Source organism: Melospiza georgiana, chromosome 22, assembly GCF_028018845.1.
Source record: "Melospiza georgiana isolate bMelGeo1 chromosome 22, bMelGeo1.pri, whole genome shotgun sequence".
Classification (NCBI taxonomy): Eukaryota; Metazoa; Chordata; class Aves; order Passeriformes; family Passerellidae; genus Melospiza; species Melospiza georgiana.
Window position 1 is genome coordinate 11,289,380 of NC_080451.1, and position 19,527 is coordinate 11,308,906.

The 19,527-nt window shown below is 42.3% G+C and overlaps 1 protein-coding gene across 3 annotated transcripts in view; it reads right to left on the bottom strand.

The window, feature by feature from the left end:
* Positions 1-1,348: 1,348 nt before the first annotated feature.
* The window catches only part of DVL1 (dishevelled segment polarity protein 1), a 48,628-nt gene continuing 30,449 nt past the window's right edge, over positions 1,349-19,527 (bottom strand). Inside the window, exons 6-16 of one of the 3 annotated variants that reach the window (XM_058039211.1) lie at positions 16,880-16,973; positions 15,865-15,934; positions 15,099-15,238; positions 14,725-14,801; positions 14,119-14,186; positions 12,454-12,603; positions 9,791-9,922; positions 9,146-9,313; positions 8,583-8,789; positions 7,512-7,558; positions 5,643-5,729 (exon numbers count right to left, since the gene is read on the bottom strand). In XM_058039211.1, coding sequence (XP_057895194.1) covers positions 7,548-7,558; positions 8,583-8,789; positions 9,146-9,313; positions 9,791-9,922; positions 12,454-12,603; positions 14,119-14,186; positions 14,725-14,801; positions 15,099-15,238; positions 15,865-15,934; positions 16,880-16,973 — 1,117 coding nt within the window. In that variant the 3' untranslated portion in view covers positions 5,643-5,729; positions 7,512-7,547. Of the gene's footprint in view, positions 5,730-7,511; positions 7,559-8,582; positions 8,790-9,145; positions 9,314-9,790; positions 9,923-12,453; positions 12,604-14,118; positions 14,187-14,724; positions 14,802-15,098; positions 15,239-15,864; positions 15,935-16,879; positions 16,974-19,527 lie in introns of all 3 variants that reach the window. The other 2 variants (XM_058039209.1, XM_058039208.1) reach the window with 2 other exon arrangements.

Here is a 19,527-nt window from a genome sequence, read left to right on the forward strand (position 1 = left end):
GGTGCCAGCAGTGCTGTGTGGGACACAGAGGGGGCATTTCCCATTCAAATCCCAGCTCAGTCCATTTGTGTTCCATGAAAATCATGTACATGTAAATCATGTACAGGCACATGTAAATGAGCTCTGTGCAAATCTCACCCTCCAAAGGCACAGCAGGAGCTTCCTCCCTCCCCAAAACCAGGCAAAATTCACCCAAAACTTCACATTTTTGCCAGGCATTATCCAGTCAATACCCAGTCACATCACCAAGGTTTTTCTTTTCCCCACTCATGTTGACAAGGAATTATTCTGCTCTTTTATTCCTAAAAAGTTTTTCCATTTCTGCTTTTTTATTCCCTAGATTAAAATTCTTCTATCTCTCCACTGTGTGTTACTGGATTTTAAGCAGTCCAGCTCAGTTAAAGAATTTGTAAATTAATCTAAACCAGTGAATATTTTCATTCAAAAAAAAAAAAAAAAAAAAAAAAAAAAAAAAAAAAAAGAACACTTTTTGGTACACTGCAAAGTTCTTTGTCCCCAATTTTTGTGATCACCTCCATCTAAAATTATTCCTCAGTGTGATTTAAAAAACCAAAACTCTGACCTGGAGTCTGGAGTTCTTGTTGCTGGAGCCTGCAGGAATTCTTCACAACCACCTGAAATTCTCAGTATTCCTCCTCCAGGGCTGTGGTTCCATAGCAGAGAAACATTAAATAACTTTTGATCATCATTCCAGAAATAGGGAAAGGAAAAAAATCCGATTTAACTCCACCAGGCCCTGAAGGAAAAGGCTGTCCAAAATTCCATTTAAGATTCACTTAAATTCTGACCATTTAATGTTCACCTAAATTCTGACTATTTAATATTCACCTAAATTCTGATCATTTGATATGCACTTAAATTCTGAGCATTTAATACTCACTTAAATTCTGACAATTTAATATTCACTTAAAATCCAACAATTTAATACTCACCTAAATTCTGATCATTTGATATGCACTTAAATTCTGACCATTTAATATTCAACTAAATTCTGACCATTTAATATTCTCCTCACTGGAAAATGCTGGGATTTATGGTATTTAAATGCTGTTTCACTCTCCCCTTGCTGTGTGATTTGTATCAGCTGGGAAGAAGGAATCTGCCTCACCAAGCTGTGCTTGTTCTTTTTATTTAAGCTGGAAGATTAGAATAATTGAGGCTGGAAAAATGTTCACACCTCAAGTGCAGCTGAGCCTCCAGGGTGTCCTAACAAACCCAAGGCTCAGCAGAATTTACAAAGGGTGTCCCAGTGATTCTTGATTCTGCTGGAGAGTCCAAAAATTGGTAACATTTAGGAAATAAATCACAATGAAATGCTGCAAAGAACTGACCACATACACTGTGGATGTCACATAAAATTAAAAGCTTTTTAGTGTTTAAAATAGCATTTACACATAAGCAGCTATATATTAACTATACAGACACTTGGGTTTTAATACAATATCTACAAAAAAGAATTCAATTATGCAACAGACATTTAACAGGAACAGTGCAGTCCATGCTAATAAGAGGTCACTCTTGGAGTAGAACCAGTTCTAGGATAGGTGATAGTCTGGGTTTTCATTATTTAAAATCATGTAACTTTGTTCCTCTACTGTACATAAAATTTTTTACATGTATTTCTAATCACTGATTAGAATTAATAATTTTCAGTCAATCTTATTACAATCCAGTTAAATGCAAAACAAAAACAAAAAATTAAAATAAAAACAAAAACAAAAACAATTACATCAACCCATGAGCTGTCAAGTCTCAGGAGGGGAGAGACCAAAAATCAGAGAGAAAACAAGAATCGTAGCAAAATTCAATATCTGTGCATCATTGCTTGCCATCCAATAAAACCTTTGGATAAAGTTTCCAGGGCACTGATTCCTTGGAAAAGCAGATTCATTAACAGGAGGCAAAAGATACCAGCATGCTTTTAAGACTATTTGCCAAAAAAATTTACTCTTCAAGGCTTAAATACTGGGTGGGGACACCTCCTGTGCAGATGCTGCCTCTTGGCGGGGAGAAAACACCCCAAAGTTTTTCCTGCCCCTTTTCCAGGAGTCCCCAAATATCCCTGCTGCAGGGAGGGGTGAGCACTGAGCTCAGCTGCAGAATAAAAATACATTATTTGAAAAAATAATTGAAGAATTGCTTTAATCCAATTCTTTCGGGCTCCTGCTCTGAGGGTGCTCCCCTGCCCTGCACAGCAAAGCTCTCCCTGGAGCCAAAATCCACCAAAATTCAGCAAAATTCACCGTCAGGCCCTGGTGGGTAAGAAATGCTGGAGCCCAAATCCATCAAAATTCACCAAAATTCACTTGCAGGCCCTGGTGGGTAAGAAATTTTGGCTCTGCAGCACTCCAGCCTCCAAATTTTCTTTTCCCTGGCACAATTCCCACTGTGGGCAGCTCCCCTGGCATGGCTGGCACAGGATCCTGCAGGGAATGCAGCAGGATAGGAAAGACACAAAGGATGGGATTTGGGAAATCTCATTTTTGTTCCCTTGAGGAAACAGATCTGGCAAAGATTCAGACCTGACTTTCAGCCCAGGATGGGGCGGGGGAAAAAAAAGATGCAGATTTTTGTGTCACTGTTCAGTATTGCACTGTTCAAGAGGATCCACCTCCTCCAGCCTGAATTTCCTCAGCAAAAAAAAAATTCCCACATCTGCTGGGGACTCCCAGCCTCGTCCCAGGGTGACCCACAAGCACACACATTTTTAAAAAAGCCATTTTTTCAACATAGCAGCAAAGACCAGCAAGACACAGAACAGTTTCTGCCAACAGCAAAACCACGAGACAAAAGCCAACCCCCAGCAGGTGTGGAAACTGCAACTCTTGGAAATTAAATATGTCAATTAAATATGGCTGAAAAGCTCAGCCCCCAGCTTTAATCTCTTTTTTTGGAAATATTAAAAGGAGATTTTTTTTTCCCTCCAGCCCTTTGAGTTTTGCCTTAAAACAGGGCCAGAGAAATAATAACTTATAAAATGCCAGAAAAAAAAGCACAATTAATTTAGAAGTAGAACCACTAGTGATTGTCAGTAAAGTCACAGTCTGCTCAGCAGTGTCTCCTGGAGACAGAGCAGAATTCCATCACTCTTTTACCCTGATTTAAGTGTCAATCTTTCAGAATAGTTTACCAAGTCAGGTTTGCATGTGGGAGGAGGAGGGAAGGGACAGAAAAGTCCTGTTGTACAGTCAAGCTTTAGGCAGGGCCTCTTTTGGAGGAGCCACCCATGGGTGGTGATGAAAGCTCTGCTTTCAGAAGCCTTTTTTGGGGAGGTTTTTGCAAAGGAAATTAATTTAGAAGCCCAGAAATGGGCTGAGTGAGAGTTTCTCGAATTCCTGGCTCCCTGTGGAAAGGGAAATTGAGTCTCCCATTCCCACAAACATCTGGAGTCTCTGACAAAGGGAGGTGGGAAAAGGAAATAAGTGAAAAATCAGAATTAAAAGGACATTTTGAAGAGTCAGTTTTCAGGGTGAAAATTTTGAACATTTTGAAGGGTCAGGTTTTCATTTTCACAAATGAACTGTGTGTACAAAGAGATAAAGATTGTTTTAAGATGTTCTCTCCTCACATCCACCTTGGATATTTACCCAAAAAGCACAGAACAGACCAAAAAGCAGCTTCTTACCAGTGGAGAAAATGCTTATTTACATTAAAAACTGATTTTAAAGCACCTGCCCTAAATCCTGCCAGCAGCAGAATCTCACAAAAGAGAATTTAACTGAGGAATGGCCTCATGGTCAAATGCCAGAGTGGCTGCATTAAATGAGCCATATGACAGCATGGCTGTGCTCACCATGCCTCAAAAGAGCTTTTTAAACATCCCTGAAGCTGCCTGAATTTAATTTCTACAGCCTCAGAGCAGAAATAGCCAGAAAATAAATCTTGGGGATATTCAACAGCAGAGCTCCTCAGCAGGAGGAGGAGTCAGGGGGTTCTTTTTGAGAATTTGAAAAGGATTTCTTTGTGGGGAGCTGCAGAGTGAGTTTAACTCAGGATCAGGGGTACAGATTTATTTTTGAGGAGCTCCAGGGTTAGTCTAACTTGCTGTCAGGGGTAAGGATTTATTTTTGGGAGCTCCAAGATGGGCCTAACTTGCTGTCAAGGGTGAAGGATTTCTTTTTGGGGAGCCCCAGGGTAGGTCTCACTCAGTTTCAGGGTAAGGATTTATTTTTGTACCATTTCTGATCTGTTCTCAGATACCCTCACACCTCTCTGCCCACTGTGCTTAGAAATGTTGCCAGGGGGATCAGACATCTCCAGATCTCTGTTTTAACAAAAAAGAGAAAGCTTGTGCTCAGAAAGGAAGGAGGGATCACAAAGAAGATGTCCCATGTCCCAGTGGGAGCCAGGATTTCCCTGCTGGAATGGGATAAACAGCCCCTTCAAAAGGGCAAAGCTGACAGAACCGCAGCAATGTTCCTATTTCTGTGGGAGTAACTCTTCCAATCTGCAAGCACGTGCACATCCGGAGGGAACAGCCACACCTGGCAGCAGGGATGTGACTGAAATGCCCAGGGACCCAGTGGAGCAGGAAAATCCCTCTTGGGAAATAAGGAAATAACTGAAGGAAATAACTTTTTAAGTTCTGCACAAAGAACGCATACAGTAGCAAGACTCCAGCACTCCCTTGATAGAATATCTTTTAAAAAAAACCCTCAAAGAATCCAAGAAAGATTGATTTTTACTGCCTAGTCAGCAGAAAGTAGCCACAAGTTTGTTTTCCTCTAGAAATTGGTTGGATCCTGCTCCTTTCCAAGCACTTGTGGGTGCCATGTCTGCTTAGAGCTATGGATGCATCCAAGAACCAGCATTCCAAGGCAGTATCCCAGATACCAGCCAGCAGTCCTTTTTTGTTTTGTCCTTGCAAGAGAAAAAGCAGGGTAAAAAAAATAAAAATCAAAGTGCTCCTATGCATTGTCAGGAATTTAGAAGTTATGTGAAATAGCAGTCCTCCAATCAGCCCAGAAAGAGACACTAATTCCACTGAAGTAGGTGCCACAATGACCAAAGCTCATTAAGATGTGAACATACACCAGGCCATTCACAATCCAAAATGAGATGGGCAGGGGAGAAAAAACAAACAGAACAAAAAGATGCAGACGATTTAACAATCCCAGGAGATTTTGTTGCTCATTTTTTGTAGCTTGAGGGGGTGTTTGTATTTTTTTCTTTTTTTTGTTCAGTTTTGTCGATTTTTTTTCTTTTCTGCGACACACTCGCGAACAGGAAGGTGTGACATGCAAGACAGCCAAGCCTCTTCCAACCGAGCATCCCAGAACCACCCCCCCCCCAAAAAAAAAAAACCCAAAATGCAGAGTCTTTTGAAGGCACTTCCTCTCACATGATGTCCACGAAGAACTCGCAGGGGTTGCCCATGGCCTTCTGGAAGGACTGGCGGCTGGCGGTGAGCTCGGGCGGCACGGCGCTCAGCTCACGCACCGGGGGTGCTCCGGGGGGCCCGCTGCTGCCCAGCCCCTTGGAGCCCAGCTTGGGCAGGCTGTACAGGGGGGGCAGCCCTGGGGGACCATAGGAGTGGTGGCTCCTGTCGCTGGCAGAGCGCTGGCTGAGCTGGCTGAGCGGGCGCTCGCGGCGCGCGCCCGGCTCCGACTCGCTGCCGCTGCCCCCGGACTTGCTGCGCTCCTTCTCCCTGCCCGCTGCTCTCCTGCTGGTCTCGCTGGTGCTCCGGTTGGAGCCGCTGCTTTTGCTCCCTAACAGCCCAAAAACAGGAGAGAAAAAGAGCCAGGATGAGCTGAGCTCTGCTGTGAGGCCCACGTGCTGGTGGTGGCTCAGCAATGGGGTAGTGCCATGCATGGGGACACACGGACACAGCTGCGAGCTTGCACAGGGAAAGCAGCAGCTGAATTCCAGCTCAAATCCAGTCCAGGAGAGGGAGGGAGCAGAAAAAAGCAGGAATTTGGGGTCTGACTCAAGCAAATGAGGTTTAATTCTAATTGCCTCTGCTTTATTTTGTACCATTTCCAAAAGAAACCCCTCTGCCTACTCTGTCACCTTTCAATCACTCAGGCTTTAAATCGCTCCATCCTTTTAAAATTCTTTTTAAAACTACCTTTTTTGAAAGAAATCCCTTTGCCTACTCTGTTACCCTTCAACCCTTGAGGTTTTGTTGGCTTCAGTGGGGAAGTCCTTTTAAAATTACCTTTTCCGAAAGAAACCCTTTTGCCCTCTCAGTCACCCTTCAATCCCCAAGGCTTTTGACTTCAGTGGGGAGGTCCTTTTAAAATTAATTTTAAAATTACCTTTTCTGAAAGAAACCCCTTTGCCTTCTCTGTCACCCTTAAATCCATGAAGTTTTGTTGGCTTCACTGGGGAGGTCCTTTTAAAATTCCTCACTAAAGCCTTGTGCTGGAGAATTGGAGAATCTCCTGCTTGGAGAATTCCCTAGGAAACAGTTCCTGAGCTGCTCTACCCCAAATCAGTAACACCAGGATATTGTTCCTAAGAGAGGCCACTAAATCACCTTGGAAAACCAAAGGATTGCCAACAAGTATCAGCTGAGTTGTTACTAAAAACAAGCTTTACTAAACTTCCAAAATTGTTTTTTTATGGAAGCTGAAGGTCTTGCTCTGTTCCCATGACAGACAGATTAGGAGACAGTCCCAAGCTAATTATTTTTTTAAAAATCCAGCTAATCAATCTAAGGAATATCCCACTGAATTCCTGCACGTTAGTGCGGGATGGACTTCCCAAAAAGGATCCCCAGTCAGCAGAACAAGGGACCAGCTTTTGAGTTTAAATAAGTCACAGAAATGGGAAAAAGAGAATTATTTTGGGCTGCTCCTTCTTGAATTACTGATCACTTTCTGCCCATCACTTTCTGCTGCTCCAGCTGATTGGAGAAATGGGAAACCACACTGGATTTTGGGGGGAAAGGCTGCATTTTCTGCAGAGTGCCAGAGAGATGGAAAACAGACCACAAAACCATTGGATTTTAAGTGAATATTCCAAGCCTGGGTCTCTGCAGTGGTATTTGCTGATTGTTATGATTTAATAGTGCAGATAAATGAGAGAGGGCACAAAACCCCAAATTTAGCACTATTTTAAGAGTGAGCAGTGCAGCCTTGTGCTCCAGCGTTCCCAACCCCTGCCTGAGCCACCTGGCCACCAGGATTTTTATTTAAAGATTAAAGGCCACCAATTAATGGGCAGTGCAAGGACACTGGCAGAGAAATCCAGTCCAGAGAGGTGACACCATAATAAATTTGGATTATTTACTTTCTAAAGAGCCTGGGGATGGGGTTTTCCCAGCTGATTCTCTCCCCTCTGAGCTGCTGCAGCACAGTCCCACAGGTTGATATGCCAATGTTACACCACTGTGCACTGAGACAGGTCGAGCGTCCAAGACAATTCAAAATAAAAATAGAATTTCAAATTAGGAAAAAACCAAACCAAAATACAGCTAAACATTTGGGGTCATGAGAATCTAAAAATGATCATGCTGTGAATTCATCATGGAGGGATTTGAGGCTTACCAATCCCCTAGAGTCAGCCATTCCTCTAGGAATCCTTCAGTCTAATGCTTGCTCAGGACAAAACAAGGGAATAACAGTTACAAAGCAAGAAAACAGCACAGAAATTGGTTTCCACCAGGAAAAGCGTGGAAACCTTTCAGAGCTGAACACCCTGGCACTTTTTGGGAGTGCCACCTTTCCTTTCCTAATCCAGCACCAGGGAGAGAATTCCTACTGCTCACAGAAGCAGCTGCCAAAAAACCACCCCCACTTTCTGTCCAGGGCAGTTTCTAGTTCTAAAGCCTCTGGGAGATTCCTCATGGATATTTCTTATTTTGGTATAAGGTGACATGCAGCTGGTCTAAAATCCCCTGTTATGAAACCCTTTTGTGCCATTTTGTAAAATCTGACTGGCTGTGGTGAATAGGCATAAGTGACATCCAATTTATTGGATGTTCACTGAAAAAACACAAGGAATCCTCACCCCTTCTTTACTGGCAGCATTTCCAAAAGCAAAACTCACTCTGGGAATGGTTTAAAATGAAATAAAAATTAAAAAATAGCATCTCTACAGCAGGAAAAAGACGTGATTTAATTTACTAAGGTTAAAATGAATTTAGGGCAGAAAAGGAGGAGGGCAGGTCTTTAATCCATGCAGAATTCTCTTCCTGTCCCTGTCACACATGCCAGCAGAGACTCTCCTCCCTAGGAGCAGTGTTTCAGCCCTGGAAAGCCATGGCTGGCCACCTCCCACTTACAAAAAACGTGATTTTCCTTTTGTGCTGAGCACTGACCTGCAAGCCAAGAGCACCTTGGTTCTAACCCCTGTCCCAGCAACACAGAAATTGCCTCAATTCCAGCAACACCAACCCCACTGCTGGCAATCCCTGCCTGGGTTAAACCTGGCACTTCCCACAGAGAGCTGAAAGCCAAACCCCCTCCTCCAGAGCCACAAACACCTTTAATTCATTGCACAAAATCCATGCAGGGAGCAAAAAAACCACAAGACAAGCATGGAGAGCACTGAGGACCTCAAGCAGATGGTGGGGAACAATGAGAGCTGTGGGATAAAACCCTTTTAGCCCAGCTTACCTTCACTTTGCTGGCTGCCTGCACTGCCACTGCCATAGCTAAAACCAGGATCTTGGTAGGCTGGGGGGAAACAAGGAGGGGGCAGAGGGTACTGGTAGGGATATCCTTGGCCCAAGGGCCAGGGAGCAGCAGGGTGTGGGAGAGGAGCCAGGGTGTCCTGGTCAGAGGCGCCACTGGAACCGTTGTTGAGGTTCAGTGCAGCCAGATCTGGGAAAGAAAAAAGGGGAAAAATTCTTACTCAGCAGGTAAAATGATCACTGTGAATTTATTTATGGGGGTTTTTGAAGCTTAGCAATGCCTTGGAATCAGCCTTCTCACACAGCAGGGAGAGGGAAGGGAAGGGTGAGGACACGGTGTGTTCCTGAGGCCTCACAGCTTCTCAGGAGAAAAAAATCCTAATAAAAGAATTTTTCAGAAAATATCACGGCTACACTGAACAGCTCCAGAGCTCTGCCACCCTCATGGAAATCCCTCTTTGTGAGGACACACAAGGGGACAATGGACACCCTCAAGGCACAGAAATGACATGGGGCCAGCTCTGTCCTTCCCAGCTGGGGACTTACTGCCACAGAGGTCTCCGAAGACATAGTAGCACTGCTCTGAGAAGGTGATTTTGTTCACAGTGTGCCTGAGGTAGCCGTGTTTCAGCATGGAGCTGGCGTATTTCCGTGCCTCCCGGCGGTCCTTGAAGCCCTCTACATGTGTGTAAAGCCAGTCCACCACGTCTGCTCCTGAAATGGGGACAGTAAGGGGAGACACAGGGTCATCTCAGCTACATTGTGCCAGGTGAACCTAAAATGAAATTATCCGAGCCAGCTGGACTTCTACAGTGGGATAACCTCAGCCAAATTGTGCCAGTTGAACACCTAAAATTGGAATTATCTGAGCCAAACTGTGCCAGCTGAACACCTACAGTGAAATCATCTGAACCAAACTGTGCCAGCTGAACCTAAAATCAGATTATCTGAGCCAAACTGGGCCAGCTGAACATCTAAAGTGGGATTATCTGAGCCAAATTGTGCCAGAGCCTTAAATGGGGTAACCTGAGCCAAACTGTGCCATTTGAACACCTGCATGGACACGAGTTATTTCCTGCCCATAAACGGAATATAAGAGGTCAAAGACATGAAAAAAAAGCTCATTAAAAGGTAGTTTTTTAATTAAATCAATGGGTTTTTTCCCTCTCAGCATTTCTGGGGTCTACTTACCTATCACTGCATTGGAGATGGTGATTTTTAACCACATCCTGTCCCGAATTTCAAGGCCTGAGTCTGGCAGCTGCATGACCTTGACAATAGTAGCCATGTCACTCTTCACAGTTAAGGGAGAGTCTTCTAATTCTGAAAGGAAGAGAGACCACAGGCTGCTGTGAAATGAACTCAGCCTGAAGGAACTTCTCAGCTACAAGTTTGGATGAAATAAAAATACAGTTTTACCAACAGATGCAAAAAAATAAATAAAATAAAATTGAAAAATAAAATTTAATAAAATAAATACAATACAATAAAATAGAAAATTAATAAAAATTAAAATAAAAATAAAATAAAACCAATAAAATACAATTAAATGAAAAACTGAAATAAAAATAATAAAAGAAAAATTAAAATAAATTAAAAGGAAATAAATAAAAACAATATAAAATAAAATAAAAATTAAAATAGAGTTTAAAAAAGAAAATTAAATAAATACAATAAAAATGAAATAAATAAAAGTAATAAAAAAATTAAAATACAATTTTAAAAATAAATACAATAAAATACAGTACAATAAAATAAAAATAAAATAAAAATAAAATAAAAATATTAAAATGTAATTTTAAAAAGAAAATGAAATACATATAAAAAATAAAAGTAATAAAATAAAAATTAAAATAAAATTTTAAAAAGTAAAATAAAGTAAAGTAAGTAAAATAAAATAAAGACAAAGATTCCCAAATGCACCCTCATCCACAGAGTGAATTACAGCATTTGCAGCAATTTTGGGCTCAAGGCCACCAGTTTAGATTTTGGGCTCAAAGCCATCAGTTTAGTGACAGAAATTCTGAGTCCCCACATCCTGGCTTCCCAAAGCAGCTGCAGGATCCTCTCTGCATCCAGACAGGCAGGAAAGGAAACCCAAGGGTTTTTGTGATCCTTCATTTTCCACTTCAATTTCCCAGGAACTCTGGGGGACAAGTTTTTGGAGTTTGCTCTTTTGGGATTCCCTGTCAGGAGCAGCTCTCATCTCCATGCAGAAAGGGTGACCATGGTCAATCCATGTCCAGTTTTTTATTTAAAGATCTGGAAATTCATGAGGAAAATTAAATTATAAAAGAAATCTTCCCTTCTCAGAAGAAATCAGGGATTTTCTTACAAAAACCCTTCCCAGGGTCCCCTCACAATCCACTCCTCCCAGGATTGCTTTGCCCTCAATTTTTTTTGTGGAACACTTTAAAAAAACTCCCAAATGCCTCCCCAGCCATTCACAGTTCACATCATTACAGGCAGAACTGGATCCCCAGAGTTTTCACACTTTCCTCATCATTTTTTACAATAAAATAAGAACAAGGTTGAATTTGTCAAATTCTCTGTCTTGTCCCATTTTCCAGCCCTAGAAAATTCATTTTTATCTCTGTTTGTAGGCCATACCCTTCTCCAGCAGGAATTCCAGAACCCTCCTCCCCTCCCAGTTCCCCACATCACCCACCTTTCAAAAGCACTTTTGTCCTTTTCCAGCCACCCAAAATTTTGGACAAAAAAAGGTATAGCAAACATGAAACAATGAAAACTGAAAATGTTTCTTTCCATACATGCACTGCCAATATGCATGAAAACATCCCAGACCAGCTCTGCATGCAGCTTCAATACTTACAAACCTCAAATAAACACCAAAACTTTGCTTTTGCTTTAAGTTAGTTTGGTTAGTGGCAAAAAGCAACATGTCTTGGGAAAAAAACTACACTAACAAACTAATATTGGGGAGCAATAAATTCTATTTTCTTGGACACTTGAGATCTGCATATGAACAGAAAATTGGTATTTTTAAAGTTCTGGCTGCTGTACAAATATGGCAAATTCTGAGATGCATCTGAAATGCTCCCATTTTGGGCATAAAAGAAGGCCATATGAATATCAGGGAAGGATTTCCCATAAGAAAGCACTGACATTATTGTTGAAATTTATTAAAAACCAAGTAAATGCAAGAAGACAGCTCTCCCATTCACCTGAGTGGATAAACCTGAACCTATCTTTAAAATCTAACCTCTTGGTTTCATGGATATGGCTGTTTCAGACTGCCAAACCAGGAAACAGGTTGAAATCTAATCATAATTTTATGTTCGATGTTAAATTTAGTTTTAGCTTGCTCAATAAATTCTAGGAATATAAAGAAGAACAAAAAAAAACGATTTAAAAATATAAAAGAAGGCGATGTGAATATCAGGGAAGGATTTCCCAAGGGAAATATTGACGTTATTGTTGAAATTTATTAAAAACCAACTAAATGCAAGAAGGGAGTCTCCCATCTACATGAGTGGAAAAACCTGAACTTATCAAAAGTATAAAAGAAGGCCATGTGAATATCAGAGAAGGATTTCCCAAGTGAAACGTGAACATTATTGTTGAAATTTATTACAAACCAACCAAATGTGCACCTGAGTGGAAAAACCTGAACCTACCACTAAAATCCACCAGCAACCACTTTTCCTTGAGACAAAACCCTGACCAAACACCTCCACATCAACCTCCAACCTTCACCAAAAGTTCTCCTGCTTTCCCCAAGTGTGAGAAACCACTCAAGGCCTGGCTGGCGCTGCCGCTGTCACCGTGCCCGTGGCCGGGCCCTGGTGGCCACGAGCAGCCCCCTGCCCTGGGCTGGCCAGGGGGTGACTTACTTTCCGACTCGGGAATTGAGCTTGTTAGTGAGGAGCTGGTAGATGTGGTGATGCTCATGGAGGGGCTCATACCGTAACGGGGGTACGCTCCCGTCATGGCCGTGGTATGAGAGATCCACGCCGCGGGGTCGATTGGCCGCACCGGCTCAGCTGCGAGCAAAAGGGACAGGAAACAGGGTCAAGATTTTCAGGAAACACCAAGATTTTGAGAGATCTGAGGGGTTTTACTGTGTTTTCTTGTGGTTTTTCTGGTTTTCTGAAGGTTCCACATGAGTGAGACCCCACAGATGGTACCACCACAAAGGGACAGCAAACAGGGTCAGAAATGCAGCAAACATCAAGATTTTGAAAGATCTGAGGGGTTTTATTATGTTTTCTTGTTGTTTCTTTGGCTTTCTGAGGGGTTCGCATGAGTGAGGTACCATAGTTGGCACCACCACAAAGGAACAGAAAATGGGGTCAAGATTTATAGGAAACGCTGAGGTTTTGAGAGATATGAGGGGTTTTATCGTGTTTTCTTGTTGTTCCTTTGGTTTTCTGAGGGGTTTGTGTGAGTGAGGTGCCGTAGTCAGCACCAATCCAAAGGCCTAGAAAATGGGGTGAAAACTTTCAGCAAACACCAAGGTTTTGAAAGACCTGAGGGGTTTTATCATGTTTTCTTGCAGTTTCTCTGGTTTCCTTGTTGTTTCCCTCGTTTTCTGAGGGTTTTGTGTGAGTGAGGTGCCATAGTTGGCATGACCACAAGGGTACAGAAAAAAGGCTCAAGATTTGCAGGAGCCACCAAAGTTTTGAGAGATCTAAGGGGTTTTCTTTCGGTTACACTAGTTTTCTGAGGGTTTCATATGAGTGAGGTGCCATAGTTGGCATCTCACTCAAGGGTACAGGAAACAGGCTCAAGATTTTCAGGAAACACCAAGATTTTGAAAGATCTGAGGGGTTTTATCATTTTTTCTTGTTGTTTCTCTAGTTTTCTGAGGGGTTCACATGAGTGAGATCCCATAGATTGTACCACAACAAAGGGACAGAAAACAGGGTCAAAACTTGCAGCAAACACCAAGATTTTCAGAGATCTGAGAGGTTTTCTCTTGTTCTCTTGTTGTTTCTCTGGTTTTCCTAAGGGTTTCAAGAGGACTCCCACAGTCTGCACTGGTTTGTTGCATTTTTCCACCCCATCTTCACTGCCACTGTCATCTTCGGTGGACTGGGAACAAACTGATTCCAGCACCACCAGCACAGCCCTCATCAGCAGGAGGCAGCTGTGTTTGTCACATGAGCACAGATCTTCTACTGCTAATGAAAATAAGATAATTTTCATTTTTTTAATGTCTATTACTGCTGCTTCCCTCACATCTTCAAAATACTCAGTTCTCTCTAAAGATTCACTGTGAGAAAATGAGGATTTTTAACACTTGGCATAATTATTTCCAAACTTTTCATGAATTGTTAAGATCACTTTCCAGAAGTTTAGGAGATGGATCCAAAGATGTGAACCAAGAGAAAAACTCCCAGAAACTCAATGGGCAGTGGAACCCCAGGCTCCCAATACAAAAGCAAACAATTAAAGGACTGAATGCGTAGAATCTGTTAGGTGCCAAAATAGGTAAAAATATTCCAGATCTTGGGAGCTTCCCAGGAAGACAGCAAAGAGTTTAAATGTGTACTCACCCCTGGGGATGGTGAAATAACTCCTGGGAGTAGGGTCCCAGCATTTGGCTACTGTTAGGCTGATAGGTCTAGGAAGAAAGAAAACAGGTTAAGGATGATTGTTGAATTTCCTACAGAGCTGGAAATGCTACAAGAACTATTTGAAACAAATTTATTTTTATTCAACAGTTGTCAAGTACATTCTGAGAATGGTTTTGAGAAGATTTATAATACTTTAAGTATGAATGGGTTTGAGAAGCTTTATAATATTTTACGTATGAATAGTTTTGAGAAACTTTCTAATATTTTCAGTATGAAGCACATCAGGAGGTTCCTGGTTTTGCACAGATGATGAGCACTGGTGGTGAAATCTGTTGGATGATCAGCTCCTGAGATATTAAAATTCTCATCACATAAACAAACAGCTCTGCTGAAAGCAGGCAACTCCTCAATTCATGTTGGTTTTTTTGCCAGAACCAACTTCACCTATTCATCATTTACACTGAGAAGTTCACAGCTGAGATCAGTCATGCTGATGGATATCAGAATGTTGATTTCTCTGAGGTTTCCCAGCTCCAACAACTGCACAAGGAGGATAAACAGGAAGGCTTTTTGTGATGTGCTCACCCTGGTTTGGAGACGATTTCCCGCAGAACCCGAACGGCATCGTCATTGCTCATGTTCTCAAAATTGACATCATTCACCTGAAAAAGAGAGCAGAGGTCAGCCTTGCAGCATGAAAGTTAAAAGTTGTTTTAATTACTTCATTAATCCCCCAATTTATCTGCCTGGTCACCACTTCCATCCCACCATTTAACGGTCACCACTTCCATTCCTTTGAGATGTCGTTTCTCAGAGTGTCTCACAAAGAATCACCAATTTCAGCCATCTTTGGGCCACATTTCTCTGAGGATGAATAAATTCTGTTCCCTGCTGACTACAGCTCGTGGGGCTGGTGAGATGGCAGGGCAGAGCAGCAGGATTTGGGGACAGGGACCCACCTGCAGCAGCATGTCCCCTGGCTCGATGCGCCCGTCTGCTGCCACCGCCCCTCCCTTCATGATGGAGCCGATGTAGATGCCACCATCACCCCGGTCATTGCTCTGCCCCACAATGCTGATCCCCAGGAAGTTGTACTTTTCTAGATGGACACAAAGTAAAGGGTGGGGAAAGGGGAAAAAAAAGCAGATAAAGTGATTGGAATGATAGCAAAGAGCGAGGCTGTTTCAGCTTTGAAACATCTCAGCACATCAGCAGGGCAAGGTTTGACTTGCAATGACCTCAGGCTGCTCTAATGATGAATATTTGCCTGGCACCTTCAGGGAAAGGCTGCTAAAGACAGGATTTTTGCATCCAAGACAGTGTTACTTTAAAAAAAAAAAAAACAACAGCAAGAGGAAGAGCACTGAAAAGACTTGTCCACACCTGGAAATTAGCACTGAACACATTAGGCAATGTTTGTTCCACATGTCAGAGAGGCAGGAAGGGTTTGGTGCTGCTGAAAGGTGCTGAATTTGCTGGCAGCCCTGCACATTTCTGCCTGGCTGACACATGAAACACTGGAGCAGCAGAAATGCAAATCCCCAGTGCCTTTCTACCCCAATCCCTCACCATTAACTCCACATGCTGCAGTTCCAGCTCCTTCACTGGAAGGAACACTGATCTGCTGGTGAAAATGGCCCAGTTCCGGATTACGAATCCAGAGAAATACCAAATACATCTCTACCACTCAAAATTCATAATAAAAAACGTGGCTTGTCCTCTTACCCATGTTGAGCGTGACAGTGATGATGTTTAGGGACATGGTGGAGTCAGTGATGCTGCTGAACGAGGACGACTGCAAAACACAACAGAAAAAGTCTCAAGGTTTTAAATGGCTCAGAGTAAGAACTGCTGAGGATTAACTCATCAGGAGTTAAGAGGATTCCAACTGAAAGGCAGACAGAAATTATTGAGGTTTCCTCAAAATTATGCTTCATTTAGAGACTTTAGGGAAAGAAATCTGAGCAGAGTCTGCACTTTCTCCAAAGGTCTGATCACAAAACACACAGTGCACTTTCCTATACTGAGGTTTCTCAGCTGAACTTCCCCTGGAATTATTTCTGCTTCCTGGCTGTGACTGTCAGGCAAACATTTGGATCCTAAAGAGCCCAGCAGAGTGTGAATTATTGCACCCACAGCTCCTCCCTAAAGGGAGGAGTGAACAGCACATGATCCAGCAGGAGGGGAGAGGAGAGAAACTGCCCTGCCTCCAAAATGAAATACAAAGGTGCTTAGCAAAGACCTTCTGAAACACTATCCTGTGATAAAATGTGTGTGAGGTCACTCTTTCATGTGTGGAGACTGAGATTTATGGGAGAATAAAACAGATATTTCAGGGTCTGTCTGTGGGGATCACCCTCATCCTGCTGCCCAGGATTAGCACAGGGAAGGACAGAGAGAAAGATTTGGAATTTCCTGTGAACTTGGATTTCTCCTCCCAGCAGGTCTCAGGGTATCTCACACCCCTTCCCACACCATAATGGAGCTTCTCCTGCAGAGATTTATCTTGGAAAAGACCAGAAATGGGATCACTGCACAGTGAAAGGAGAAAGGGACAGGTGAAAGCTTCACTCTGGAGGCGCAGAACATCAAATGCGGAGATTAAGCCCAGCCTGGAGCCACAGGGAACCTTCCCAGTGAATTCAACAGGCACAGACCCGTCCTGGATCCCTTCTGGAGTCAAGAGCTCCACTCAGAACTCCCAGTTCAGCTCCCTGGGTGCTGCTGGTGCCAGCCTTACCCTGTCAATCTGCCTCATCCTCTGTTTCCTCCTCCGGCGCTTGTGCTTGCGGATGAGGCGGGACGAGGTGCTCTGCTCCGTGGAGCTGCTCAACCTGAGGGCAAGGACAGCAAATGTTACCCCTGAGAGGCTCTGCCACCCGCAGGAGCTGATTCCTGCAGCAGCAGGACAGGGCAAATCGCACACACAGCTCAGCAGGAGATTCCAGCTCAAGGACAGCAGGGACCAGATGAATAATTTGATTATTGTTTAATTTAGCACTTGTTTTCTCCTGGCAGCAGGTCTGAGTGCAACCCATAATGCTCATTTCTGTGAGTCCTGGCATGGTGCTGAATTTTCTTCCACTGTTACCAGGAATTCAAGGCTTGAATTTAAAGAAATCAAATAGAACTTGGTAACAGGGGGACAGTGAATATGATTTATCTTCACATACTCTGTTAACTTTTAATTTGCTGTTTCTCCAGGCTCTCCAAACTTGCAGAACCTAAATGTGCCACATTTTACATATAAATCTTTAAGGTCTTTAATAAGAGTTTGGAGCATTAACCATCCTCACTTTACAGAGAACAGAATGAGACAGAAATGGATTTGCCCAAATTAATTTCAGGAGCCTGGAACAAAGCCCAGACTATTAAAATATCGCTATAACACCAGAGAGACATCTCTCCTCTATTTAATATGTAAGAATGGGAAAAACAAAAAAAGACAACAACAACAACACCCCAAACAAACAAACAAAAAACCAAAGCAATGCTCCATCATTAACCAAGATTAAAAATTCCAACATTATACACAAAACAAACATTGCCAGGCTTTCCCCCCCAATTTCCACATCCCTGAATTCCATGTTCCAGCCACATGCAGGAATGTGACAATACCTCAAAAACTTGATGCCAGCAATTCCAAAAAGGAATTGCCCACAGGAAATCCCTCTGGCCTGAAATATTTTTATCAAGTATCAGCCCTGGAGCTGCTGCTCAGAGGGTGTGAATCTCCTGACATTCCCTTGAGCTCACACAAATATTTCAGGCATGTTAGCCTCACACACTCCTCCTTCCCCTCCCAGCAAGGGGAACTGAAGAGCCAAGAGGTGGGATTTTATTAAAAAATATCCAAAATGAGATGATTTCTGGTTGGTAAAACAGCTCACACAGCATCTGAGGTTGGGAGGTTTTGTCTTACAACAGGAAAAATATGGAGGTGTCAAACCCAGGGTTTCCAAAACCGGGTTTGTTCAATATTCATCAAAGATTGACCAAAAAACCCTCATCTTTTATTTTGCTGTCAATATTCTCCCCCTTCCTTCTCCTCCTCTTCCCTCAGCTAAAATTTCCCACTTTAGGAGAATCTGAGGAAATCCAAGGCACTCCACAGCTGCCTGCTCCCTAAAAGTGCATTTTTCTCTCAAATTAAACCAGTAAACCCAGACTTCCTTGGCAAATCCCTGAGCTCCTGTTAGCAGGTGATAACATCTGAGAAGTGAAGTTTTTCTTGTTGTATTTTTGCCATTCTTCTCAGTATTAGGATGGAAGGATGAGAATCAGCCCCTGAGAAAAGCTCAGGTTTAGTTCAAGGGGGACACAAAATATTTCAGGGAAAAATTAAAAGTTAATTTTAAAAAAGTTAATACCAGCTGCACAAAATTGCTGATCAGAAGGCTCTGCAGGAACACTTTTATACCTATTTTCATCATCTCTCCTTGTGATTTCTGCTCAATCCACAGCCTTAAAGCATCCTTGTTGAATCCTTAATATTCTGGGAGCATCTGGATGCTAAAAAGCAGCTCATACCTCCTCTAATAAGGAATATTTTGCTCTCTGAAGCATCTCCAGAAATACTGGGTAGAAGTTGTTATTATTACAATCTGATGAGCAAGACAAGATGGTAAATTTGAGCTTTTGAGACAAATAAAATGCAAAGATGAAAAATAAATCTGGAATTATCACTGCCAATTAATTTCCTGCACCAGCTACTGCTCAAAAACCCTGACTGCACTTCTAGTACAAATGTCAATAAATACCACAGAAGAGACTTTTAAAAATACTGTAATAATAATAATAATAGCAATCATTTTTTCTCCATTCTACAATTCTCAAAGGATGGGAAAAAAGGCAACATTTGTTAAAGAAAGCTTATCCACATGGCTTAAAAAGAAATTATGGTAATTTCTTAAATGAGAAATAAACAATTTTTTTGCAGTGAATTCGTTTAGCTGCATTGAACTGAGAGCAGCAATTGCTGACAATAATCCCACAGCTACAGATGTCAGATTTGTTAAACCTTTACTTTAGAGAAGACAGAAGAAACCTTTTACTGTTAAGTTCCCTACATCAATCTGTGCTCAAAATCCTACCTGCTAACAACAGAAACGTTTAATTTGTAAAAAAAATTGTTAAAAATTTGTCAAACACTTGGAAAAAAAAGGAAATAAATGACTGTGCTCCCACTGTCACTCTGCACTGTCCTGGAATGTTTGTGAACAGGTTAATTCACCAAAACATGACTTTACTCTTTAACTGAATGCAACAGAGCTTTCTTGGGCTGGGAATTACCCAGCTCTATTCCACTGCTCTGAGTTAAAATAAAACCAAATTGAGGCAGAAAAGCATCCTCAGCTCACAAACTCTTCCCTTCCAGGACTGCAACAT